At 34.8% G+C, this 20,811-nt stretch overlaps 2 protein-coding genes and 1 pseudogene across 2 annotated transcripts; 2 read left to right on the top strand and 1 right to left on the bottom strand.

The window, feature by feature from the left end:
• Nucleotides 1-4,923, top strand: LOC132067778 (probable polygalacturonase At1g80170; annotated as a pseudogene).
• Nucleotides 4,924-5,833: 910 nt separating this feature from the next.
• Nucleotides 5,834-12,395, top strand: LOC132068487 (eukaryotic translation initiation factor 3 subunit H). Its single transcript, XM_059462442.1, has 12 exons — nt 5,834-6,003; nt 6,081-6,163; nt 8,079-8,195; nt 8,276-8,379; nt 8,717-8,783; nt 10,049-10,182; nt 10,326-10,374; nt 10,819-10,890; nt 10,979-11,080; nt 11,169-11,236; nt 11,702-11,854; nt 12,095-12,395. The coding sequence occupies exons 1-12, from the start codon at nt 5,994-5,996 to the stop codon at nt 12,150-12,152; spliced, it is 1,017 nt and encodes a 338-aa protein (XP_059318425.1). The 5' UTR covers nt 5,834-5,993; the 3' UTR covers nt 12,153-12,395.
• Nucleotides 12,396-14,274: 1,879 nt separating this feature from the next.
• LOC132067685 (probably inactive leucine-rich repeat receptor-like protein kinase At3g28040) lies at nt 14,275-17,990 on the bottom strand. The gene is made up of 2 exons (XM_059461364.1): nt 16,214-17,990; nt 14,275-15,909 (listed from the first exon to the last, which is right to left on the bottom strand). Exons 1-2 carry the CDS (start codon nt 17,689-17,691, stop codon nt 14,445-14,447), a joined length of 2,943 nt encoding a protein of 980 aa, XP_059317347.1. The 5' UTR covers nt 17,692-17,990; the 3' UTR covers nt 14,275-14,444.
• Between the last annotated feature and the right edge of the window lie 2,821 nt (nt 17,991-20,811).

Genomic DNA, 20,811 nt, shown 5'->3' with positions numbered 1-20,811 from the left:
CCAATTCTTACCACTAAATACATCTCGTATAAATATTTATACTATGGTTTTCACTTGATTTATCAAAAATCATAGGCAAAGAAACAACAAAACCACAAAACACTAAAAATTAAACCAACATGGCTAAGACAAAGATACTCTTCATTTTGTTTCTTGTTTTTCTATTGGTGTCTCTTGTAAGTGCACATGAGAAGAAGAATATTCTTGAAGAGGAAATTTTACCAGAGTTTGAAGATTTTGCTGACATTTATAATGAAGATGAAGATGAACTATTTGATCTATGGAAACATGGTAGAGGCAATAAAGTTCTTGTGAATGTAGATAGCTTTGGTGCAGCTGGTGATGGAACTTCAGATGACACCAAGGTGAATGATTAATATGTTTTTAGATTTTGCTAAAGGATTTAGATTGTACAATCAAACCTCTCTATAATGGTGCTGCTTGTTCGGATATTCTTTGGCTACTATAGCGACAACATTGAAATTGGTTAAAAAAAACTTGGATTTTATAGTGAAACGTTGTTATAGAGGAAGACTGTTATAGAGAGGTGTGACAAAAAGATAATATAGATATATATATATATATATATATATATATATATATATATATATATATATATATATATAGACACACACACACATATTTAAGTGTTTGACCGGGCTCGCATTTAAGAACGAAAAACGACAGAAAAACTTTTGAAACTTACGGTCTAAACTAAGCCTTAGAAATTTATGTAGCTACAAATCATCTCATTAAGAGTAAATGAGAAGTTTAAAGTAAATTGTTTGTAAATATAGAGAAATGTCATTGTCCTTTTAAAAAACTAAAAAGGAAAGAGTGTCACACAAATTGAAAAAGAGATAGTAGTGATTAGTAATTGTAATAATCAAAATTTTCATCTTGAGTATCATTGATTATAATGTTTAGTGTTGCTCGGATCCTTCAAAAAGACCGTTGCACTCTTGTCAAATCCTTCCGAAACATTGAATTTTCAAAAGATTTGACATGATCTTGACATTTTAGAGGATCCGAACAACATAGGTTGCGGTTCGGTAGATGCTAAAGTTGCTTTCTTTATTCTACTTTCTAAAATTGCTACTATTATTATTTCAGGCTTTTGAAGATGCATGGAAACAAGCTTGTTCAAAACGAAGATCAGTGTTTCTGGTCCCTTCAAGACGCACTTATCTAGTAAATGCAACTAGGTTTAATGGGCCTTGTGACAACGGACTGATCATCCAGGTTATTATTGGATTAATTTCACGTATGATTATTGATTTTTATTTGCTATAACGGTAATTAATTTCACAAAATTACATTTTGCCGTACTAAAGCAACTAAACTATGTGAGTAATGCTAAAAAATACAAGTGATCGTCAAAGTTTATTTTGGTAACTTGCACTAGTATTTTGTACGTAAAGTGGCATGAACTGTTAAATAAATGAAAATGCACTTATAAATGACCGATTACCTTAGTAGGCATTTGGACATTAAAAAAAAGTTTAATTTTTGATATAAAAAAAGTAGTATTTGAAATTTAGTTGAAAAAGAGTATTGCGTTTGGATATGTATTTAACTTTAAAAAAAAATTTTTTGAAGGACATGATTTTTCACTTGAAAAACTAGTCAAAATCAATTTCAAAAACTCATTTTCGAAATTTTGCAAAAACAATCTGGCATGTAACCAAATAATGTTTTGAATTTCTTTTTCGACGAAACAGATTTTTTTATGGACAAACAGTTCGTTACTATAGCTTTTACATTTTATCAAACCAGCTTGCTGATGCATTATTTTGTCATAAATTGAACATGGAATATATTTATTTAACAGGTTGAAGGAACCATAGTAGCACCAAATGATCCAGAAAACTGGGATCCAAAGAGTACAAAAGCTTGGCTTGTGTTCACCAATTTAACAGGAGTTACATTCCAAGGAAATGGAATTATTGATGGATCAGGCAGCAAATGGTGGGAAGCATCATGCAAGAAAAACAAGTCCAATGTAACATATATAAAATAATGCTAACTCCCTATGTTGTTTTAATTTTTTGTCGACAGAGGCTGATTTAGGACGGACTTTGCATGTTCAACTGAACTCATTGATTTTTGCTTGATATATACATATAACGTTAAAAAGGGACGACGTATGCCTAAAGATAATATCACATGGACGGTAGTTGTCTAAAGGACCTACAAATATATTGGAATCCATGTAGACTTAGTCAAAAATAGGGTATAACAGAAGAAAAAGATATATATATATATATATATATATATATATGCGATACTAATTAGTTGAGAATACGTTTTAGTCCTGTTAGTACGTTTACTTTAGGTTCTAGACTTTCTAGGACACTTGTAGTCATGTTAGAGATCTATATACCAGTATTCCTTTTTTTAAAAAAATAAATAAATTTTGCACAATATTAGATGAGCTAAAACAGAGCAACATAGTTGGTGAGGATTTATTTTGACCACGACTTGTTTGAAATTGAGACATAGTTGTTATGTACATATAATAGGATCACACATTCACACTCATTCAGAACTCAATGACTCTAGCTCCTAGGTTCACCTCTGTTGATGGACACAATTATTTAACGATGATGTTCTAACTGTTTCTTTTCTTTGTTTTGTATTTTTTTTTTTTTGTTTGTGTGTGTGTGTGTTGATAACAGCCTTGCAAATCAGCACCAAGAGTAAGGGCATTATGTTATAGTCTTTACTCTTTCTTTTATTATTACTCTTAACCTCTTAATCAACTTATGAGAAAATAAACTTCAAATTGCAGGCATTAACCATAGACTCAAGCTCAGGTATAAGGGTGAAGGGCCTTACATTCCGGAATAGCCAACAGATGCATTTTGTCATTTCGCGGTCGGACTCTGTACGCGTAAATGGTGTTAAGGTTTCTTCTCCTGGAGATAGTCCCAATACTGATGGAATCCATATAAGTGAATCAACAAATATTGTACTCCAAGACTGCAAAATTGGGACAGGTTTTTGTGACTCTTCCTCTATATGTTATGTTGTTCGAACTCTTCAAAAATGTCATCGGGTGCGTGTTGGATCCTCCAAAAGTAGTGCATCTTTGGAGGATCCCACATTGGTGCCACAGCAATTTGGGAGAGTCCTATGTCTTGATTTTTCTGGCATTTACTAAAACTACATCACTACTACTTATGCAATTTTACAAGTTTCACCGATCTGATTTACCTGCATTGTGTATGGACATACACAAATTTCATGATGTGTCTTATGATTAGAGAATAATTATTGTTAACTTGTTTTTTTATATATGTAGGTGATGATTGTGTATCAATTGTCAATGCTAGTTCCAATATCAAGATGAAGAAAATCTATTGTGGTCCTGGTCACGGAATCAGGTATGGTTGTGTTCGCGTATGCATCTATTTTTAAAAATATCTATAAAGTATGTTCAAAAAATGGTTTACTTTTGACAAGACTATTGTGAAATAGTGTATTCTTATTTTTGAGATTGCGTCTGGGCGATTCATCCTGAGTAGTTAACCGAAAAGGAACTGACTGAAAGGACTAATAAGAGAAGATACTCTTAACTTACTAAAGGTAAAGGAAAGAGGCCAGGTACATCACCCCTTGATAATAATAATTAAAAAAAAAGTGTCAATGTCCTCTTCTCTTGTGTCGAAGTGTAGTGTAGTGTGGTGAGATTTTGCCTCACGGAAAGAGTGAGAAATTTGGCAAAGAAAACGAAGAATATCTAATAAAAAAGGAGATTACTTCCCTCTCCGTACACTTTTACACTGAACTTTAGAGTCAATTAAGAAAAATTCGTAGCTATCTCCCACACACTATTCTTTAGGCCCGTCCCATTCGTTTAAGAATACTCATACAGTCTAATATATAATTAGATGAATTATTCTTCTCACCTATGTTCCCTCAATTGTTCTGTTACATGATTGATCCTTTCGCAGCATTGGGAGCCTTGGCAAGGATGATTCTATCGGCATAGTGAATAGAGTAGTATTGGATCTTTGCATTCCTCAAAGGTACCACAAATGGCCTTAGAATCAAAACATGGCAGGTAATTATACGTTCTTGTCATAACCTCAGTTTAATTACACACAAAAATTAGTCCCTTGTTCAGATTGCATTTAGATTCAATGTTGAGACTGATGTGAAGTCCTTAATATTCATAGGGAGGAGCTGGCTATGTTCGAGCAGTCCGCTTCCAAAATGTACAAATGGAAGATGTTTCGAACCCAATCATCATCGATCAATTCTATTGCGACTCACAAAAACCTTGCCAAAATCAGGCATGTAACATAATCTCAAGTTAACTGTGTGTGCTTATGTTGTTGAGAAAGGGAAGTATGACAAAATGTGTGTTGTTTATTTTGACATTACAGACATCTGCAGTTGAGATAAGTGAAGTACTTTATCGGAACGTTACTGGAACAACAAAGAGCAAAAAGGCGATGAAATTCGCGTGTAGTGACACCGTGCCTTGCAGCCACATTACTCTGGACAATGTCAACTTAGAGGCTAGAGATGGCACTACTGAGGTATACTGCAACTCTGCCACGGGCATTATAGCCGGTTACGTTCATCCCGAGAAGCAGAGTGCCTCAACTCAAATGACAAGAAAATTGAACAGAAAATTGAAGAATGTAATGTTCATAATGAACTATGATTTTTGCTTCTTTTTTGTCTTCAATCTATAATGTCATTAATGAATCAAATATTTTGATTACAAAACAAAGAGTATAGTAAGTATTCATTTGTGTTATCTCAGATTTTTGAGATTCCTAGCTAAGATATAAGCTAGATAAATATTGTTTTACAAAGGATGCCTTTGAGATTAATCTTTTTATGTAATACTTGTACTTATTGTGATTATGTTCTGTATTCAAGTATATTGACTGAGAAGATATATATAACGGCCTTTTCTGTTTATTGTCATTTTTCTTTGTAGTCAAATTATATTGCAATGAATATGGGATTTCAAATTCATTTCACTTTTAAGATAGCCAGAATTGGCAGTAATTAGCTACCGTTGTGATGCATAATCGATCAGCTAAGTTTTATTTTTTTTCTTGTCGAAGTGCATAGATAGCCGATTTTAGAGTCTTTGTTTAAGTAATAGATGCAGTGTATAGTGTATAGAATTTTGTAAGTTTAACCGCTTCAAAACTTTAGGCACTAGTGTCCCCAAATGTTCACAAGTTTTAAAGATGGTCCAATCAAGTGATAAGAGTGCAAATAGCAGACTTCGGAATCAATGTTTAAGCCATGATCTAAATTTATAAAATTTTGCAAGTCTATTCGCTTATAGGCTGAAGTTTAGGTATGCTTGCTTTAAATTCAGGTATATATGGTTGAAGTTCAAATATTTTTTCCTGAACTTACAGGCACATATTGTTGACGTTTAGCCAATTATGCTTAGAAATAATAATTTATTATTCGAATTTCAACGATCTAACATATGATTCTTAAGCCCGAATTTACTTCAAATGAGGTCATATTTAATATATGAGTTTCAAGTATCATAAAGAACTAATCTGAATCATGTAATTGTCAAATTAACAATAAACTTAACAAATCCATTTGAGACTAGTGGTGATTCGCTAATCTTTTCAAGCTTTCCAACCATAACCACTCTGTCTAAATTCACTTTTCATACAGGGAGGAGGCGTCACATTAGTCTGTCTGTTTGTCTGATATTTGCAAAATTGAATACAAGTTACTCAGTCTGTTTCAATTTAAGTGTCCAAAATTGATTAGAAGTTAAATAAATTTACAAACCGAGTTGAAATGGGTTACACCGTGAAAGTTTTACTCAATCCCAATCGTTGTCCAAGCAGAATTGGGCCGGCCCATTAATAATAACGCCTCTCTCTTATCACAACAAACCCCTCACCAGCAATTAGGGTTTCGGTTTTCAAATATTTCTCTCAAAAATTGACTGATTTTGCTATTCAGTCGATTTTGTACTTAATTTCTCTTCACTCATGGCAAATCGTACGTACAATACAAAGAGTAATTTGTTTAATATGTGTAGTTAGCAATTAATTAATCCGTTTGAATTTGATTTGCAGCAACAGGGAGGTCGTTTTTGCAAGTCGCAGCTACAGAGGAAGCTACTGCACCTCCTCTCAGAGTTGTTCAGATTGAAGGACTTGTATATCTCCTCTTTTTTTTTTTTTTTTAATTTTATAATGGTGATGTTCGGGTCAGCTTACCGGTGATTCCAGAGGTATCTGTTACCTCCCACTGTGCTAGCGGGTAACTCTGTCCACCAAGGATTGGACAAAAGCGAAAAGATCCCTTAGGGGTTGTTTGGTATGCGTATTAGTAATACATGGATTAGTTACGAGGAAATCTATGTGTTATTTTAGGCAGGGATTAGTTATTATTGCATTAGTTATTTATGTATCAGTTATTTCATCTTCTATCCTGCATAAAATATAATGGTAATAAGTACAAGTTATTCATGTTTGGGAGCATTATTTTGTTATGTATAAAATTCAACACGTCTAATATGGTGTTTCGTATAACTAATAAATGTATAAGTTATAAGAAAATCTAATGTATTATTTTGTGCAGGATAGAATTTGGGATAATGGATGAATAACTAAATCCTGCATAATTAGTCTCTATATAAAATAATACATAAAATCCCTCATAACGAATCCCTGCATAACTCTAACCAGCTACCAAACGAGCACTTAGTGTTTTTGTCTCCGAGAATTGAACCTGATCCTCAGTTCACTTTATTGACCACTAGGTTTCACCCGTAGGTGCACTATCTATTTCTTTCTTTATGTTTGTGTATAATTTAGGCTGTGAAATCATACATAAAGAAATCTAGAGCTCAATTGAAGCTCAAGAGCTTCCTAGTTGGGTTCAGTGACAATCCCAGAAATCCAACTGAAAAGTAGAAACAAAAGAAGGGAAAAAGTACGGAGTGATCTCTTGCAGAAAAGGGGGTGGCTTGCAGTCCCTTTGAGAACCAAGTTTTGAATCCCAGGACGGAGAACGCTAGGTGAATTGTTTACATGCGCCTAAAATTTGGTGGGCAGAGTTACGTTGTTTATGCCCTGGCGGGAGGTAGCATGTACCCTGTGTGCTAGCTTGCTCTTACTAATTAACTGAATCAAGCTACCATAACTTCCCACTAATTGCAATAGATGACTATAACTGTGTATTGGCTCTTGTATTCCCTCCAACTTTTGTCTTTGCTATGCTGACCTTCCTCCTCTTCTTTTCTCCAGATTCTTCTTTCTAGTTTAGTATGCATCAATATCCTTCCTTATGGCTTACCCTTTGTCCTCAAGGATGACCATTCATCAAGAATTGTTTTTGTCTAAACCATGAGTGGTGCAACAATCCTCAATGTCAATTGCTGCCTTACCTTTAACCTTCATGTTCTCCACAAAAGAATGTAGCTAATTTCTTTGCAAGGATCAAACAAATTATACCTTGTGCACATAGTTGGTGGAACGGTAGTCATCCCAAACTCATGCTCACGGATTTTAATTTGCTGGAACCACTAGGCCGTACTTTTTGTCTAATATTCATGGCTTTTAACAGCATCATTGTGGAAGTTTGTAGCCTAGTAGAAGTTCAGAAGTCTCCCGTGCATGAGACATTCTCCCTTTTACCTAAGTTACTCGGACTCTCCTAAAATGTCGTCGGGTGCGTGTCTGATCCTTACAAAGTAGTGTATTTTTGGAGGATCCGATACGGGTGTGGAAACACTTTCGAAGAGTCCGTGTAACTTAGTGGCTTCTACTGATGTTAGGCTTCTGCATCTTCTTCTATTGAGAGAGGTGGAGCATCAAATCTTTTCCTTTTTTGATTTAAGTGGACGCTATTTTGGACAAACCACAAGTAGGACATGTTAGAAGGGATCGAGAGAGTAATAGACATGTATATCCTTAATGTTTTATTACAATTTTCCGAAAGATGTGACATAGCACAGCGAAAGATGGGTGGGGAAAAAAGTGATTTGTTCTCTCTTCTTAAAGTATATCTGCTGCATCCATAGACTGCCTTTTCATGTGTACTTTTCTGAAGCAAACTTTGTGCTACAGGTTATTTTGAAAATAATAAAGCATTGCCAGGAGTTTTCACCGGCTTTGGTCACTGGGCAACTCCTTGGATTGGATGTTGGGAGTGTTCTTGAAGTCACTAACTGTTTCCCCTTTCCGGTATGGTGAAGTCTGGTCTTTCTTGCTTCTTATTTATACAGAAAATGTTTTTTTAAATTATTTTAACAACTTTTGCTCAGGTTCGTGAGGAAGATGAGGAGATTGAAGCTGAGGGTGCTAATTATCAGCTTGAAATGATGCGATGCCTGAGGGAGGTTAATGTTGACAACAACACAGTTGGTTGGTAAGAGAGCTTTTTGACTATTAAGACACTATTTATCCTTCTTTCTTATTAAGAATATGTTTGTTTTTGGGCTAGTTCTCTATAATACTGATTACTAAGCTTTAATTAATGATGTAACAAGGACTGTTTCTTGCTGTCAGACTTGTTCTCAACGACAATGAATCTATTTGCAGGAAAACATTCTTACTTTATAGTCAGTCTTGCGTGTTACACAATATCAAAAAGGACATGAAAAGCTTGCTCTATTTCCCCCTCTTTTCTATGTTATTGTCATCTTAACTTTTACTTTTTTACTAATTTGCTCCTAATATGGATCTCATTGGTGGTTGTTTTCCAGGTATCAATCAACTTTGTTTGGTTCTTATCAGACTGTGGAACTGATAGAGACCTTCATGAATTACCAGGTATCCATCTCCATCTCTCATTGTTGGATTCTGAACTTGTCAGTTTCTGCAGCGACCTAAGATATACTGGACTTATCCTGCAAGTCATTTTCAGTTTAGAAAATGCCATGTTGCGACCCCTTTCCTGCTGGCCCTAGGAAGAAAAGGGAAGGATGAAATTAACTGAAATTAACAACACTATAAAACCGTTTTCTTGAGATATGCTAAAAGAGCCCAAGGCATTCCAGATTATGTTATCCTTCTAGTTTAAAGTTTAAACACTAAGGCTCTACGCCTGATAGACCAATGTATCATGCAAATTATCTGAAGATTTGCAAGAGTACTGCCCCTGAAGTGCCTTAACCACCCATTTGCAGCTTAAGACTCAAAATCCATTGAGTGATCATACCAAAAACATATTTGATAAAAGATACTAACTAATAACTTGGTGGTCGCTGGAAGAGAAAATGAGAAACGGGAATTGTTTGTTTGGCTTTAATGAATTTAATGAATTAAGGACCATGTAAATATATTTATCTTGAAGGGCTATAACCTTCTTGGTGGGCAAGGATGAGGAAAAGCTCATGGAATTGGACCAATCATATATGCAGAAAAGGAATTAAGCTTGAATGTGAGCCTTGTAAATTTCAGATTCTAACAATCGATCATGTTGGATAGTGAATCTGGAAGCAGTAGAAAGTAATCATCCATAACCCAAAATTATAGCTGCTTCATGACCCATTTCAACAGCTGGTGAAGGAGTAAATGATCTTTTTTCAGGATAATGGTGGTGTCTGGGCTTGCTTGCACGGACCTCAACTATACCTGTATAAACGAATGCTTTTTATTACTAATCTCCTGCTGGTTCCCTAGCAGGGCAAGCCCCAACCGACCAGGATACGGAGTCCCTTTTTAAAAACAACATGAGAAATGTAACCCCTTTAGGAAGTTGAGGGGACTAAGATGCTGCTCAAAGTCAACTCCTGATCAGTTGCTTGAATTAAACATACATGGAAAATATTTTAAAATCAAGTCACGAGTTGGTGTTACTTGTTAATTCTTGCTTAAGTTATGTATTATCTTTTGCATGGAAAACATACTAGCAAGTCCTCATTTCTTGATTATTTGAAATATGAAACACTTGGTACCGTAAATTAAAAAGTTTTCTTGCTGATACTTTTTTTTTTCCCCCATAAATGTTGGCTTGATTAGGTGCTATTTTTCTCATTAGTTGCTATTGATGTGAACAATTCTCTGTACTGACTCTATGATGTTTGTGATTGCAGGAGAATATAAAACGATGTGTCTGCATAATCTATGATCCTTCGAGATCCAACCAAGGTGTCTTAGCGTTGAAAGCCCTGAAGCTTTCTGACTCTTTCATGGAACTCTACAAGAGCAACAACTTTACTGGAGAGAAGTATGTTTATTCTTGACTTGAATGTTTATTCTTGACTTGCTCGGTTATGTACTTATGGTACTAGTTTAAATAAATTAAACTCAATTTACTAGTTTAAATAAAGTAAACTCATTTTAATTGCTATTATTTGTTTTTTGTTATAGGCTGAGAGAAAAGAATCTTTCATGGGTTGACATATTTGAAGAGATACCAGTATGCTTCTAACCTTCCTTATCCTGTTTACTCTGTGGCACTTCTGTCATCGTATGTAGATTCTTTTTGTGCTAGATTTTTCGTAAACCGACGTTCTTTGCTTCATAACCTGTTACCATTTTGCATGTCAGAGACAGTTGTATTGACTTGAAGATAAGTTGATTCACATATAGAAATGTAGTTTTATACTTTTATTACCCTTTTCCCAAGGGAACCCCTTTTTCTCCTTTTCTGTGGTTTTCGAAAAATTTCTTCCTCCTACTAAGGTCAGATTTGACACTTGCATTGCTGCCATGCTAATTCTTGGAATTGCATATTGTTTTGAGTAATGCCATGTAGAGATCCTGCCTGCCTGGTGTTAGTATAGGTACATAGTTCCTACGTCAGGAAATCAGCAGAAGTCTTCAATTTTATTGTAGATGTTAATTTCGTATTTTTTGACAGATAAAAGTTTCAAATTCTGCACTCATTAGTGCCTTTATGACCGAACTGGAACCCGATACACCTGTAACTCAGGTAATGTAACTGAAGTTTGGCAGAATACTGAATATCCATATATGTTGCCAACCTGTGACCCAAATATTTTTTTCCTTCATTGTGTCAGTGTGATTATGAACGCCTGCAATTATCAACCAATCCATATTTGGAGAGGAATGTGGAATTTTTGATTGAATGCATGGATGATTTGTCAATGGAACAACAAAAGGTTTGTCATTCTCTTCCTGGGTCAATCTTTCCTTTTCTAGTGTTCAAATAGGTGTGATGGTTTACTAAGATTAAAACTTTATTTGCAGTTCCAATTCTATTACCGGAATCTTTCTCGTCAACAAGCTCAGCAGCAAGCTTGGCTTCAAAAGAGGAGGTATCTTTTTTATTTTGGCATATTAGTAGTTGGTCACTTTTCCAGGACATTTTGAAAAGAAGGGTTTCAGCAGTTTTGGGTTATAAAAAAAGGGATTCAGCAGTTTTGGGTTATAAAAAAGGGTTACAGCAGTTTTGTAAGCTTAGTGGGGCAGCCAAAGTTTACAGAAGATTTGAAACTTCTTGAGGTGTAATATTTAGTTACTTGGGAAATATTACGAGTCAACTTTAGCAGACAAAGATTTCATAGGAATAGGAAGAGAAAGGCCTTTGCCAATTGCTACAAATTGATAACGGGATTTGTTATTTACATCCTTAGATGCTTTTAATTTAAATTGCAGTCAAGCTTGAATCTCTTGCTTAGCTATGCTCTAGTGAAGTTTGTATGTCATAATTTCTGTAATTAGAGGTCCTTCGTTGTTCACATTTAATTATATCCATTTAATCTGGTCTCCGTTCTTTACAGGGCTGAGAACATGGCACGTAAAGCTGCTGGAGAAGAGCCACTGCCAGAAGAGGATCCCTCAAATCCCGTCTTTAAGCCACTCCCAGAGCCCTCGCGGTTGGATAGCTTTCTCATAACCAATCAAATTGCAAATTATTGCAACCAGATTAATGGGTAAGTTGCAGTCTTATTTGCTTACTGTTGGCCGTTATCTTTGAGTTTGACACATGATGGCTGAATGTAAGTTGATCCTTGGCTTATTTCTTTTACTTGTGTTGGTCACTTTTGATACCAGGGGCTTGTCATTTATCAACGCTTTCATTTGTCTTCTGTTTGTGTTCTTCCTGGTTTTGTTCCCTTTTCCTGTAATTTTTCGTTTCTTCTGACATGAACTTGTTTCTATGGGGATTGCAGAGTTGCGGGACAAAGCTTCAGTAGATTATATCTGATGAAGGCTCTGCACGAGAACTGAGCAAGTTTTGAGTGGGCATTTTGTACTTTAGATTTTGTGCCGTTATTTTCACATACTGAGTTGAGAGGGAAAGAGAATGACCTTTTCTCTGTAGGCGTCTTATTCTTTCTTTAGCTTTTGCTGTTATTTTCTTCTACCATTGCCATCAAGTGTAGCCTACAAGCTGAGGAAATGAAATTGAAGACAAATTATCTTATGTTCTTCAGTTCCAGTCGGACATATAAATGTGAAGATTTACATCTAGTCTATTAAGAAGGAATAGGTATCTCTGTATCGATGACCTTATCGTTTTTTGATCAATCGTCTGGAAATGGAGATTGAAAATCTCTCAATACCCACATTGTTGAGTAAAAAAGATTGCTTCTTCTCGTACAATTCAGCTGTTTGTGCACACTTTTAGAAACGTTCATATCCAGAAGTTTTTGTTGGGACACTAGGTTGTTTGGCTAAGCTTTCAAAATCTATTTATTTTGGAAAGTGCTTTTCGGAAAAGTACGTTTGGAGAGCGAATGACTTTCCACTTCAAATCAAATTGCATTAAGATGAATTCTCTCCCATGTCCCATTCAATCAATGCAATTGGGGATTCTCGGGTCCACCAGAGCTCCTATCCAGAGCAAAGAGGGTGAAAAAGCATCGTCGAAGCAACATAAGCGGGACGGGTGGATTATATAGCTAGGGTAGGGTAAATTGAAGGCCTTGCGTCGTCGAAACGACATAAGCAAGACAAGTCAATTATAGAGCTAGGGTAGGGGTAATTCGAAGGCCCATCCGGTTTGGGCATGGACGAGCCTCCACTGGGTTGGCATTGATGAAAAAGGAAAACTTTCCTCATCGCATCATTAACCGGTATAGGATTCAAGATCGGGTCTAGGATTCGACTCAAATTGATCTTCCCTCTCATTTCAGGGTGAGGCAAGGAATTGTTTCAAATGTTCGTCGTTCAATATCTAGACTATGATTAGTTGCTCCTCTGACCCGGAGAGGATTCTAGGGGAAGAGTAGAGCCTCACCTTGCAGTAGGAGGGTGTTCGTTGTTGGGATAGGTTCAAACTGGACCGAAGGGAGGAGGAAAATAAGAGTCCTCTCTTCTTGTTCAGAGCAACGGTTTGTATTTGATTAATCAATTTGACACTAATATTTAGAGTTGTGCTTGATCAAGGTTACAATAGTGCTTTTGGGGAAAAATTACTTTTTCCCGTTTTTGAAATATAATTTCTGCCACTACTAAAAAACTTAGTAATGCTTTTGGCTTTTGAGAAGTTTGACTGATCTTTTGATCACGATACTCCCTATTGTCACCTACACTAAAGTAGAAATAGGTGGATCGATAGCTGATACCATATATGGTTAGTCCAAAAAATTTTGAATTCAATAATCAGAATGATGTTCATACAAGCCTATAAAAATTATAGTAGTTGGTAGTGATACTTGATTTTTTTAGGAGAAAAAGCTTATTCTAATAATTTGTGTGTGTACTATTGACTATGTTACCTTTTTCTACTCTTTAATATGTAGCAGGTGGCCAGGAGATAACTGTATTCAAAATTGTGTAGTCTTGATACCAAGTTATCACGTAGAAAAGACAAAGACTTTCCATATTATAGATGCCAAAGTATGATTACGACACTCAAATCTCAATGTTTTATAGCAAAAAAATAAAAAAATAATCGATACTTGTTAGTGCCATCAGAAAAAAATGAAGGAAGAAGATACTATAAAGAAAGTTTAAACAGAGATTTCACTCAATATAATATAAATTATAAGTGATTTCTGTCAATGCTTTAGGCACAAAGGACCACATACAGAAGTAATAACCATCTAATTATAAACTTATATCCACTTTCACTAAAATAAATACCTTTTCTCACTCAAATGCACTCTAATTATAAACTTATATCCACTTTCACTAAAATAGATACCTTTTCTCACTTGCACTCTAATTATAAACTTATATCCACTTTCACTAAAATAGATATCTTTTCTCACTCAAATGCACAGTATTTCACAAATTTACTTCCAAATTATTGTAGAAAGTTAAGTGAAAACCAATAAATTTCATCTAAAAAAAAAAAAAAAAAAAAGGAAGAAAGAAAAAGGAGAGAACAAACAAGCAAACAAGATTGAAGTCTTGAACCCTCCCATATATTTCATCAAATGACAGAGAAGTACAAAACTCTCTATCAGTATCTAGTCCAAAAACATCAAATTAGGAGGTTAACATAATATATAAGTAATAGGATTTATAGGAAACAAAATGATATAGAAAGTCAAAATGAAGTTTGTGACATGTTCAGTATGCTTCCATTCTTTGAGGAACAGGAGTCTTGATGACCTGCAAGATTTGAACCACTTCAGCCATTGAAGGTCTACTTGATGGTATTTGAGAAGTGCACACCAAAGCCAACTTCAAAACAGGCAAAACTTCCTCTTCAGGATATGTATCCATATTTGGATCAACACATTCCAACACATTTCCTTGCTCAAGCAAAACTCTCACATGATCATTGAGTATCAACACATTGTCCTCACCATACTCAACTGGCCTTCTCCCTGTGACAATTTCAAGAATCAACATCCCAAAACCATAAACGTCGCACTTTTCGTTCACCCTTAAATTCTGACATGCCAATTCAGGTGCTACATAGCCTGGTGCACTTTGGAACCTGTTGCTTATCACGTGTTTATCAAGCTTTGTCACGAGCTTTGCCAGCCCAAAATCTGATATTTTCGGGTTGAAGTTCTCATCAAGGAGGATGTTGCTAGGCTTTATGTTGTAGTGTATGATTGCTGGCCTAAACGCGTGGTGCAAATGTGCTAGTCCCTTAGCTGTCCCGAGCACAATCTTGAATCGAATGGACCAACTTAAACTGTGTAGTTTGTCTTGTAAACTTCCTTGTGGTGCATAATCTGATACTAAAAGCTGAAGTTGAGGAGTCCAGTAATACCCTTTTAAGGATATCAGATTTTGATGCCTTGCTTTTGCTAAAACTCTGACCTCTCTATCAAAGTCCTCAGGATATTGGAGGATCTTTGATGTCACAAGCTTCTTGATTGCTACTATTCTTCCTTCCCCTCCCAATGGAGCCTTGTAAACAGTCCCAAATACACCTTCACCGATTTCAGATGCCTTGTTTAGGATTGATTCAAGACTGTTATTAGTCCAATCCGGGGACGGTTTGGTGTCCAACAACATGAGCTTTCCAGTAGCTAGGCTACCTGATTTAGAAGAGCTCGAACACATACTTTCCAAGGCATTTTCAACGAATGTCATCCTCTTTCGAAAAGAAGCATTTAGTAAGGCTATAACCATCACTCCAACAGCGATCAGAGCTGCAGCAGAGATTGCAACAATGGATGAAACACTGAGGAATCTATGGTGCTTGAAAGTTTTGTTGTTGCTTCTTGAAGTTCCATCGCCTTGGTTTTGACCACCTATTTGGTTTCCATAAGCATAAGGATCAAGAACCAAAGGCTTTGGCACATTCATTTTGCAAGGTCCTTTCAATAAAGGTGAACAAATGCCTAGATTTCCTTCCAATGAACTCTGGTCCAGATTCTGGAATATACTACTCAGCGGAAGGCGTCCGACGAGCTTGTTGTAGGATATATTAACAGCCAGAAGATTTCCCAGTTTTCCAAGTTCTTGTGGTATTTCACCACTCAATTGGTTATATTCTAGCTTCAAAATCTTGAGTTTTTTCAGCATTGAAAGGGACCTTGGTATTGAACCACTTAAATTATTATGGGACAAACTCCTGCATTTAAACAAATTTGACATTCAATTCAACAACTATAGGAAAATAAACAGAGCAAAAGTGATACACAAAATGAGGTATGTCCCTTTCTATAGAATTAGTCATCTGAGTTTTGATAAACAAAGTAAAATACAGTCAAACCTCTCTGTAACAGCGTTGTCTGTCCCGATATTTTCTTGGCTACATATAATGTAACATAACATGAAAGGTCGGTTCCACAGAAAACATGGTTGTTATAGAGGATGGCTGTTATCCATAGGCCTGACTGTACTATAATGAGATAAATGAGAATAAATGTACTTACAATAAGTAGAGGGATGAACAATTTCCAATCTCATCAGGAATAGGTCCAGTGAATGAATTTCCATCAAGTTGAAGAATTCCCAAGCTACCAGAATCACATATATCACCAGGAATTGATCCAACTAAAGCACTGTGCCGAAGATCCAACACCGTTAGATTCTGAAAGTATCCAACTTCAGGAGGCAATCTTGATTGAAAATTGTTCCAAGAAAGATTCAAGTATCTCAACTTGGAGAAAAGTCCAACTTCAGCAGGAATATTCCCAGTAAGATTGTTTCCTGATAGATCAAGAACTTGAAGTGATTCAAACAATTTGCCAGAACCAGAAGGGATTGAACCACTTAACTCATTTCTTGAAAAATCTGCTTCTTCCAATCCTATAGCAAACAGTCCCTTAGGAATGCTACCAGTCAATTTATTACCAGATAAACTCAAGTACTTCAACATGTTCAAATCACCAATTGAATCAGGCAATGTCCCTTGTAAACTATTGCCTGAAAAATCTAAGTATTCCAAGCTGCTCATGTTACTTATCCATTGAGGGAAATCTCCATTTATCAAATTGTTTGATAAACTGAGAAAAGAAAGAGCATTGAGCTTTTGAAGTGACTTTGGAATTTGTCCTGTGAATAGATTATTACTCAAATCTAATCTATTCAAGTGCGGACAAAAGCCAATATCAGCTGATAATTCTCCATTGAAGTGATTTCCTTGTAACAAAAACTCTTTCAACTGATGTAACATTGAAACACCAATTGGTACTAATCCAGAGAGTTCATTATGTGAAAGATCTAATGTTCTAAGCCTTGTCAATCCCCATATTCCCCCAGAAAATCCCGGGTCACCAGAAAAATGGTTTCTTGAAAGATTGAGATGATTCAAACTTGTGCATTTTGAAACTGTTTTAGGAAATGCACCTTCAAGAAAATTCCCGGCCAGGTTCAGATAACGTAGGGAATCAGCACAATTATCAAACATGGTATCAGAGACAGCTCCAGATAACGAATTCTCGGACAGATCAATAAACTGTAAAAAAGAGGTCACACTTGAGAAAGATCCAGGGATATTCCCCGTTAGGCCGTTATGACTAAGGTTGAGATTTTCAAGATTTGTCAGCAAGACTAACTCGGGGCTAATTGCACCAGTAAAGTTGTTGTTTGATAAAGATAATACCTTTAAAGACTGCAACTTCTCGAGCCCCCTACCGATCTTTCCTGATAAACTTAAGCCATTTAAGTTAAGTTCAGTGACTCTACCATTCATTGGATTGCATTTGATGAATGCCCATGCACAAGGAGAGTTATCATCTTCATTCCATGATGAGAGTTTTGTGTAAGGATCAAGAATAGTTGATTTGAAAACAATGAGGCCTAAAACATCATCATTAAGCTGCAGATTAGTATTATCATCAGCTAATAAAGATCCATACAATAAGCCAACATGAAGTATGAGAACTAAAAAAGGACTAAAAGATCCCATTCTATAGAGAAGCAAACAAATGTTCTTTTTCAGTTAAAGAAGGGAATGGAAACTGAAAGGGGAAAAGGGTGTGAATTTTAGGAAGTGGAGTACATGTTTCATTAGATGAATGTTGAGTTTGGGATTATTGTTAGATATTCATGTGTACAAGGTGGAAAGGAAAATGAACTAACTGTATTCACAAGAGAGATAGAGAAAGAAAGACCAAGACTTGTAGTTTATTTAGTGGCTCTTGTGAGTTTTGTGGTGGTCCTTGTGAGTTAGAGGGTGATGAGAAAAAGTTTTCTTTCATCTTTCCTTTTTTGGTTTCTAGTCCCCCACAATACATCCACAGCTGGAGTCTTTGTTGTTGGTTTTTTTTTTTTTTTTTTTTTGTTTTTTGTGTGTTGTGTGTGTGTGTGTCCGGGGGGGGGGGGGGGGGGTGAGAGTAGGGGGTAAGGGTTGGGGGTAAGAGTTTAACTTCTATTACACGTTGATAGTGTAATTTTTTTTATATTGTAGATTCCCTAAAAGGTAGTTATAGATAACTTTCCATCGTACGTCACTAAAAGTTATAAATTAACTACGGATTCGTCACTAATCTGTTGCAGAATAGAATAATTGATAAATTTTTATTATGCAACGGTCGATGTTGTTCCTATTTCTATTTTTTGTAGTGATCAGTGGAATTAGTAACTAACAAAATAAGGCTTGCAAGATTAAATTATATGTTAGCGTGCATAATCTTTACTCTATCAGATTAAAGTAAGCTGGAACATTGGATTAACGATCCAAAATAAGCTTAATTTGGTAAGTTAGAAAATAAAGCAAATATTTAATCTGCTATAATCTTTAAAATAAACTAATGATGTAAACATTACATTTCAACTTTGTTTCATGCTCAAACACTATTTTAACTTACAAATATTCCTTTTCAACTTCAAGTTCAAATACTATTATTTTATAATCTCAACCAAATCATGTATAAACACCGACTTAAATATCACCATTTTAGAAGTAGTTTTCATATTTGACATTGAATTGATGTCAAACAACCTCACAACAAATTATCGTGGGTGTTGGGATAGATGAAATTTTGCTATCTCGATTTCGAGCCCTGAATGGGAAAAACCCAGAAAAAAAGACTTACTCTTTTAATGAATCCTACATTGATGCAAATTTAGATTAGTCGACCCAGTAAATTTCAAATACTAAAATGGTTATATTAAAAAAGAAAAGAGTCTCACAACAAAATAAAACATAGGAATATAAACATGAAAACATATAAACTCATTGGATGAATGTAATTTGGCAAATATTATTTTAAGAAGGTAAAGTTTGAAATGAAAGAGGAAAGATAAATGGAATCTAACGAGAATGTTGTGGTTGTTTGAACAAAAAAGACAGCAAACTGTAAAAAATGATGAGACAATCAACAAAATGGTCCAAAAGATAAGTCCATCTGACACATTCCCCTACCAATTCCAAAACCTAGTAAATTTCACTCATTTTTTAATTGCATTTTAATTATTTTTCTTTTTGCATTTTTTGAATTTTTGGATTATTCTTTAGGGCTTGTCAATCATGTGTCCTTTGTTTCACCATCTATTGCTTTGTCCTTTCATTTTTTCTGTCAATAATTTTCAAATAAATATAAAGAAATCCGAAAACCATTTCCTTTGTAGTGTTTCACTTCCAAGAATTATTATTTTTTGAGTATCATTCACCTTTTACAGCATATTTCGATCAAATAAATTAAACAATTTTACCTTTATATAACATGTTATTTGTCGTGATCAACCTTTTGAACATCTATTAGTTTAATTGGAAAGTAAATTTAAGTTAATGAGAAAGTCATATATACTAAATATATAAATCAAGTTCAGTTTTTTGTAGATTTTACTACGGCAAATTTATACTCCTAATGTTTTCCAACTCAGAAAAATTCTCTCTTTTTTTTCCTAAATAAAAACGTGTATAAATGAATTATTTGCATGCCTTTTCTAACTTATTTAAGTTACATATGTATCCTAAAAGCTTTTGGTTTGAGAGTTTTTCATTTTGTTATCAAACAATTTTAATCATTCCTTAAAGTTAATGAGATTTTTTGGTTGAAACATGCTCTTGATTTTGCGCGAGAAACGGAAAACAAAGAAATGACATTACATACACGTAATTAAAAAAAATAATACACTTCACATAATTTTTCTAATAAAACACACACTTCACATATATATAATCACAAGAAACAAATGAGGGTCACGGGTGCAACTTAAAATTTTGACTAATGTGAAAGATGCTAAAAGTTAGCAGGTCCACACACCTATGTTTTGTTCCTTTGCCTTTATCATCTTGTCCCAAAATTATTATTTTTTGTTCCTAAAACAATTAATGAACTTGTGTTTAATTCGGGGACATAAAGTTCATTATAATCATCTTATTAGAAAATGAAATCTTGAAATGACGCGTTATATATTATCAGTATAAAACACAAAGATATTTTTCGTATTATAAATCTTACCCCTGGAACTGTTGGTTTCATTAGAAGGACCATCACCAAGGAGAAGAGTAATACCTCAAGTGAATCTTTTATTTTTTATCTGGCATTTGGTAATTGTATTAGGACCCGATTAAATTTGAACTTACGCTGAAACGCTCCATAAGCATTGGAGATAATAAAAGGCTCGACCTCTCTAATTAAAAATAAATAAGTATTTACTTGTCATTCCACCACAATTCTTGTTGGTTTCCTTAGATGACTCCTACGTGCACTTTGAGCTCTGTGATTTTTATACATTAGTATATATTATTATTATTATTATTATTATTATTATTATTATTATTATTATTATTATTATTATTATTATCTCTTTAAAGAATGCTTTTTATTTGATTGTTGACGTTTGGTTCTTCAATTCACTGGGATTCTCAATATATAATATTTCTTTAGTCTTCTGTTTTGATGCAACTGTTATACTTTCGTCTCTTTCTTTTTTCTTTCATTTTACCACTTATGTAGTTGTATATTAAGAGACATGTAATATTTATAACACACACCCTTTTCCCCCCGATCACATTCATTCCATCATACTCATTAGTGGTACATATTAGTTTAATTAGTATAACCTATATTATAAGTAA

Source organism: Lycium ferocissimum, chromosome 1, assembly GCF_029784015.1.
Source record: "Lycium ferocissimum isolate CSIRO_LF1 chromosome 1, AGI_CSIRO_Lferr_CH_V1, whole genome shotgun sequence".
NCBI classification, from domain to species: domain Eukaryota; kingdom Viridiplantae; phylum Streptophyta; class Magnoliopsida; order Solanales; family Solanaceae; genus Lycium; species Lycium ferocissimum.
This window is presented reverse-complemented; position numbering and strand designations above follow the sequence as displayed.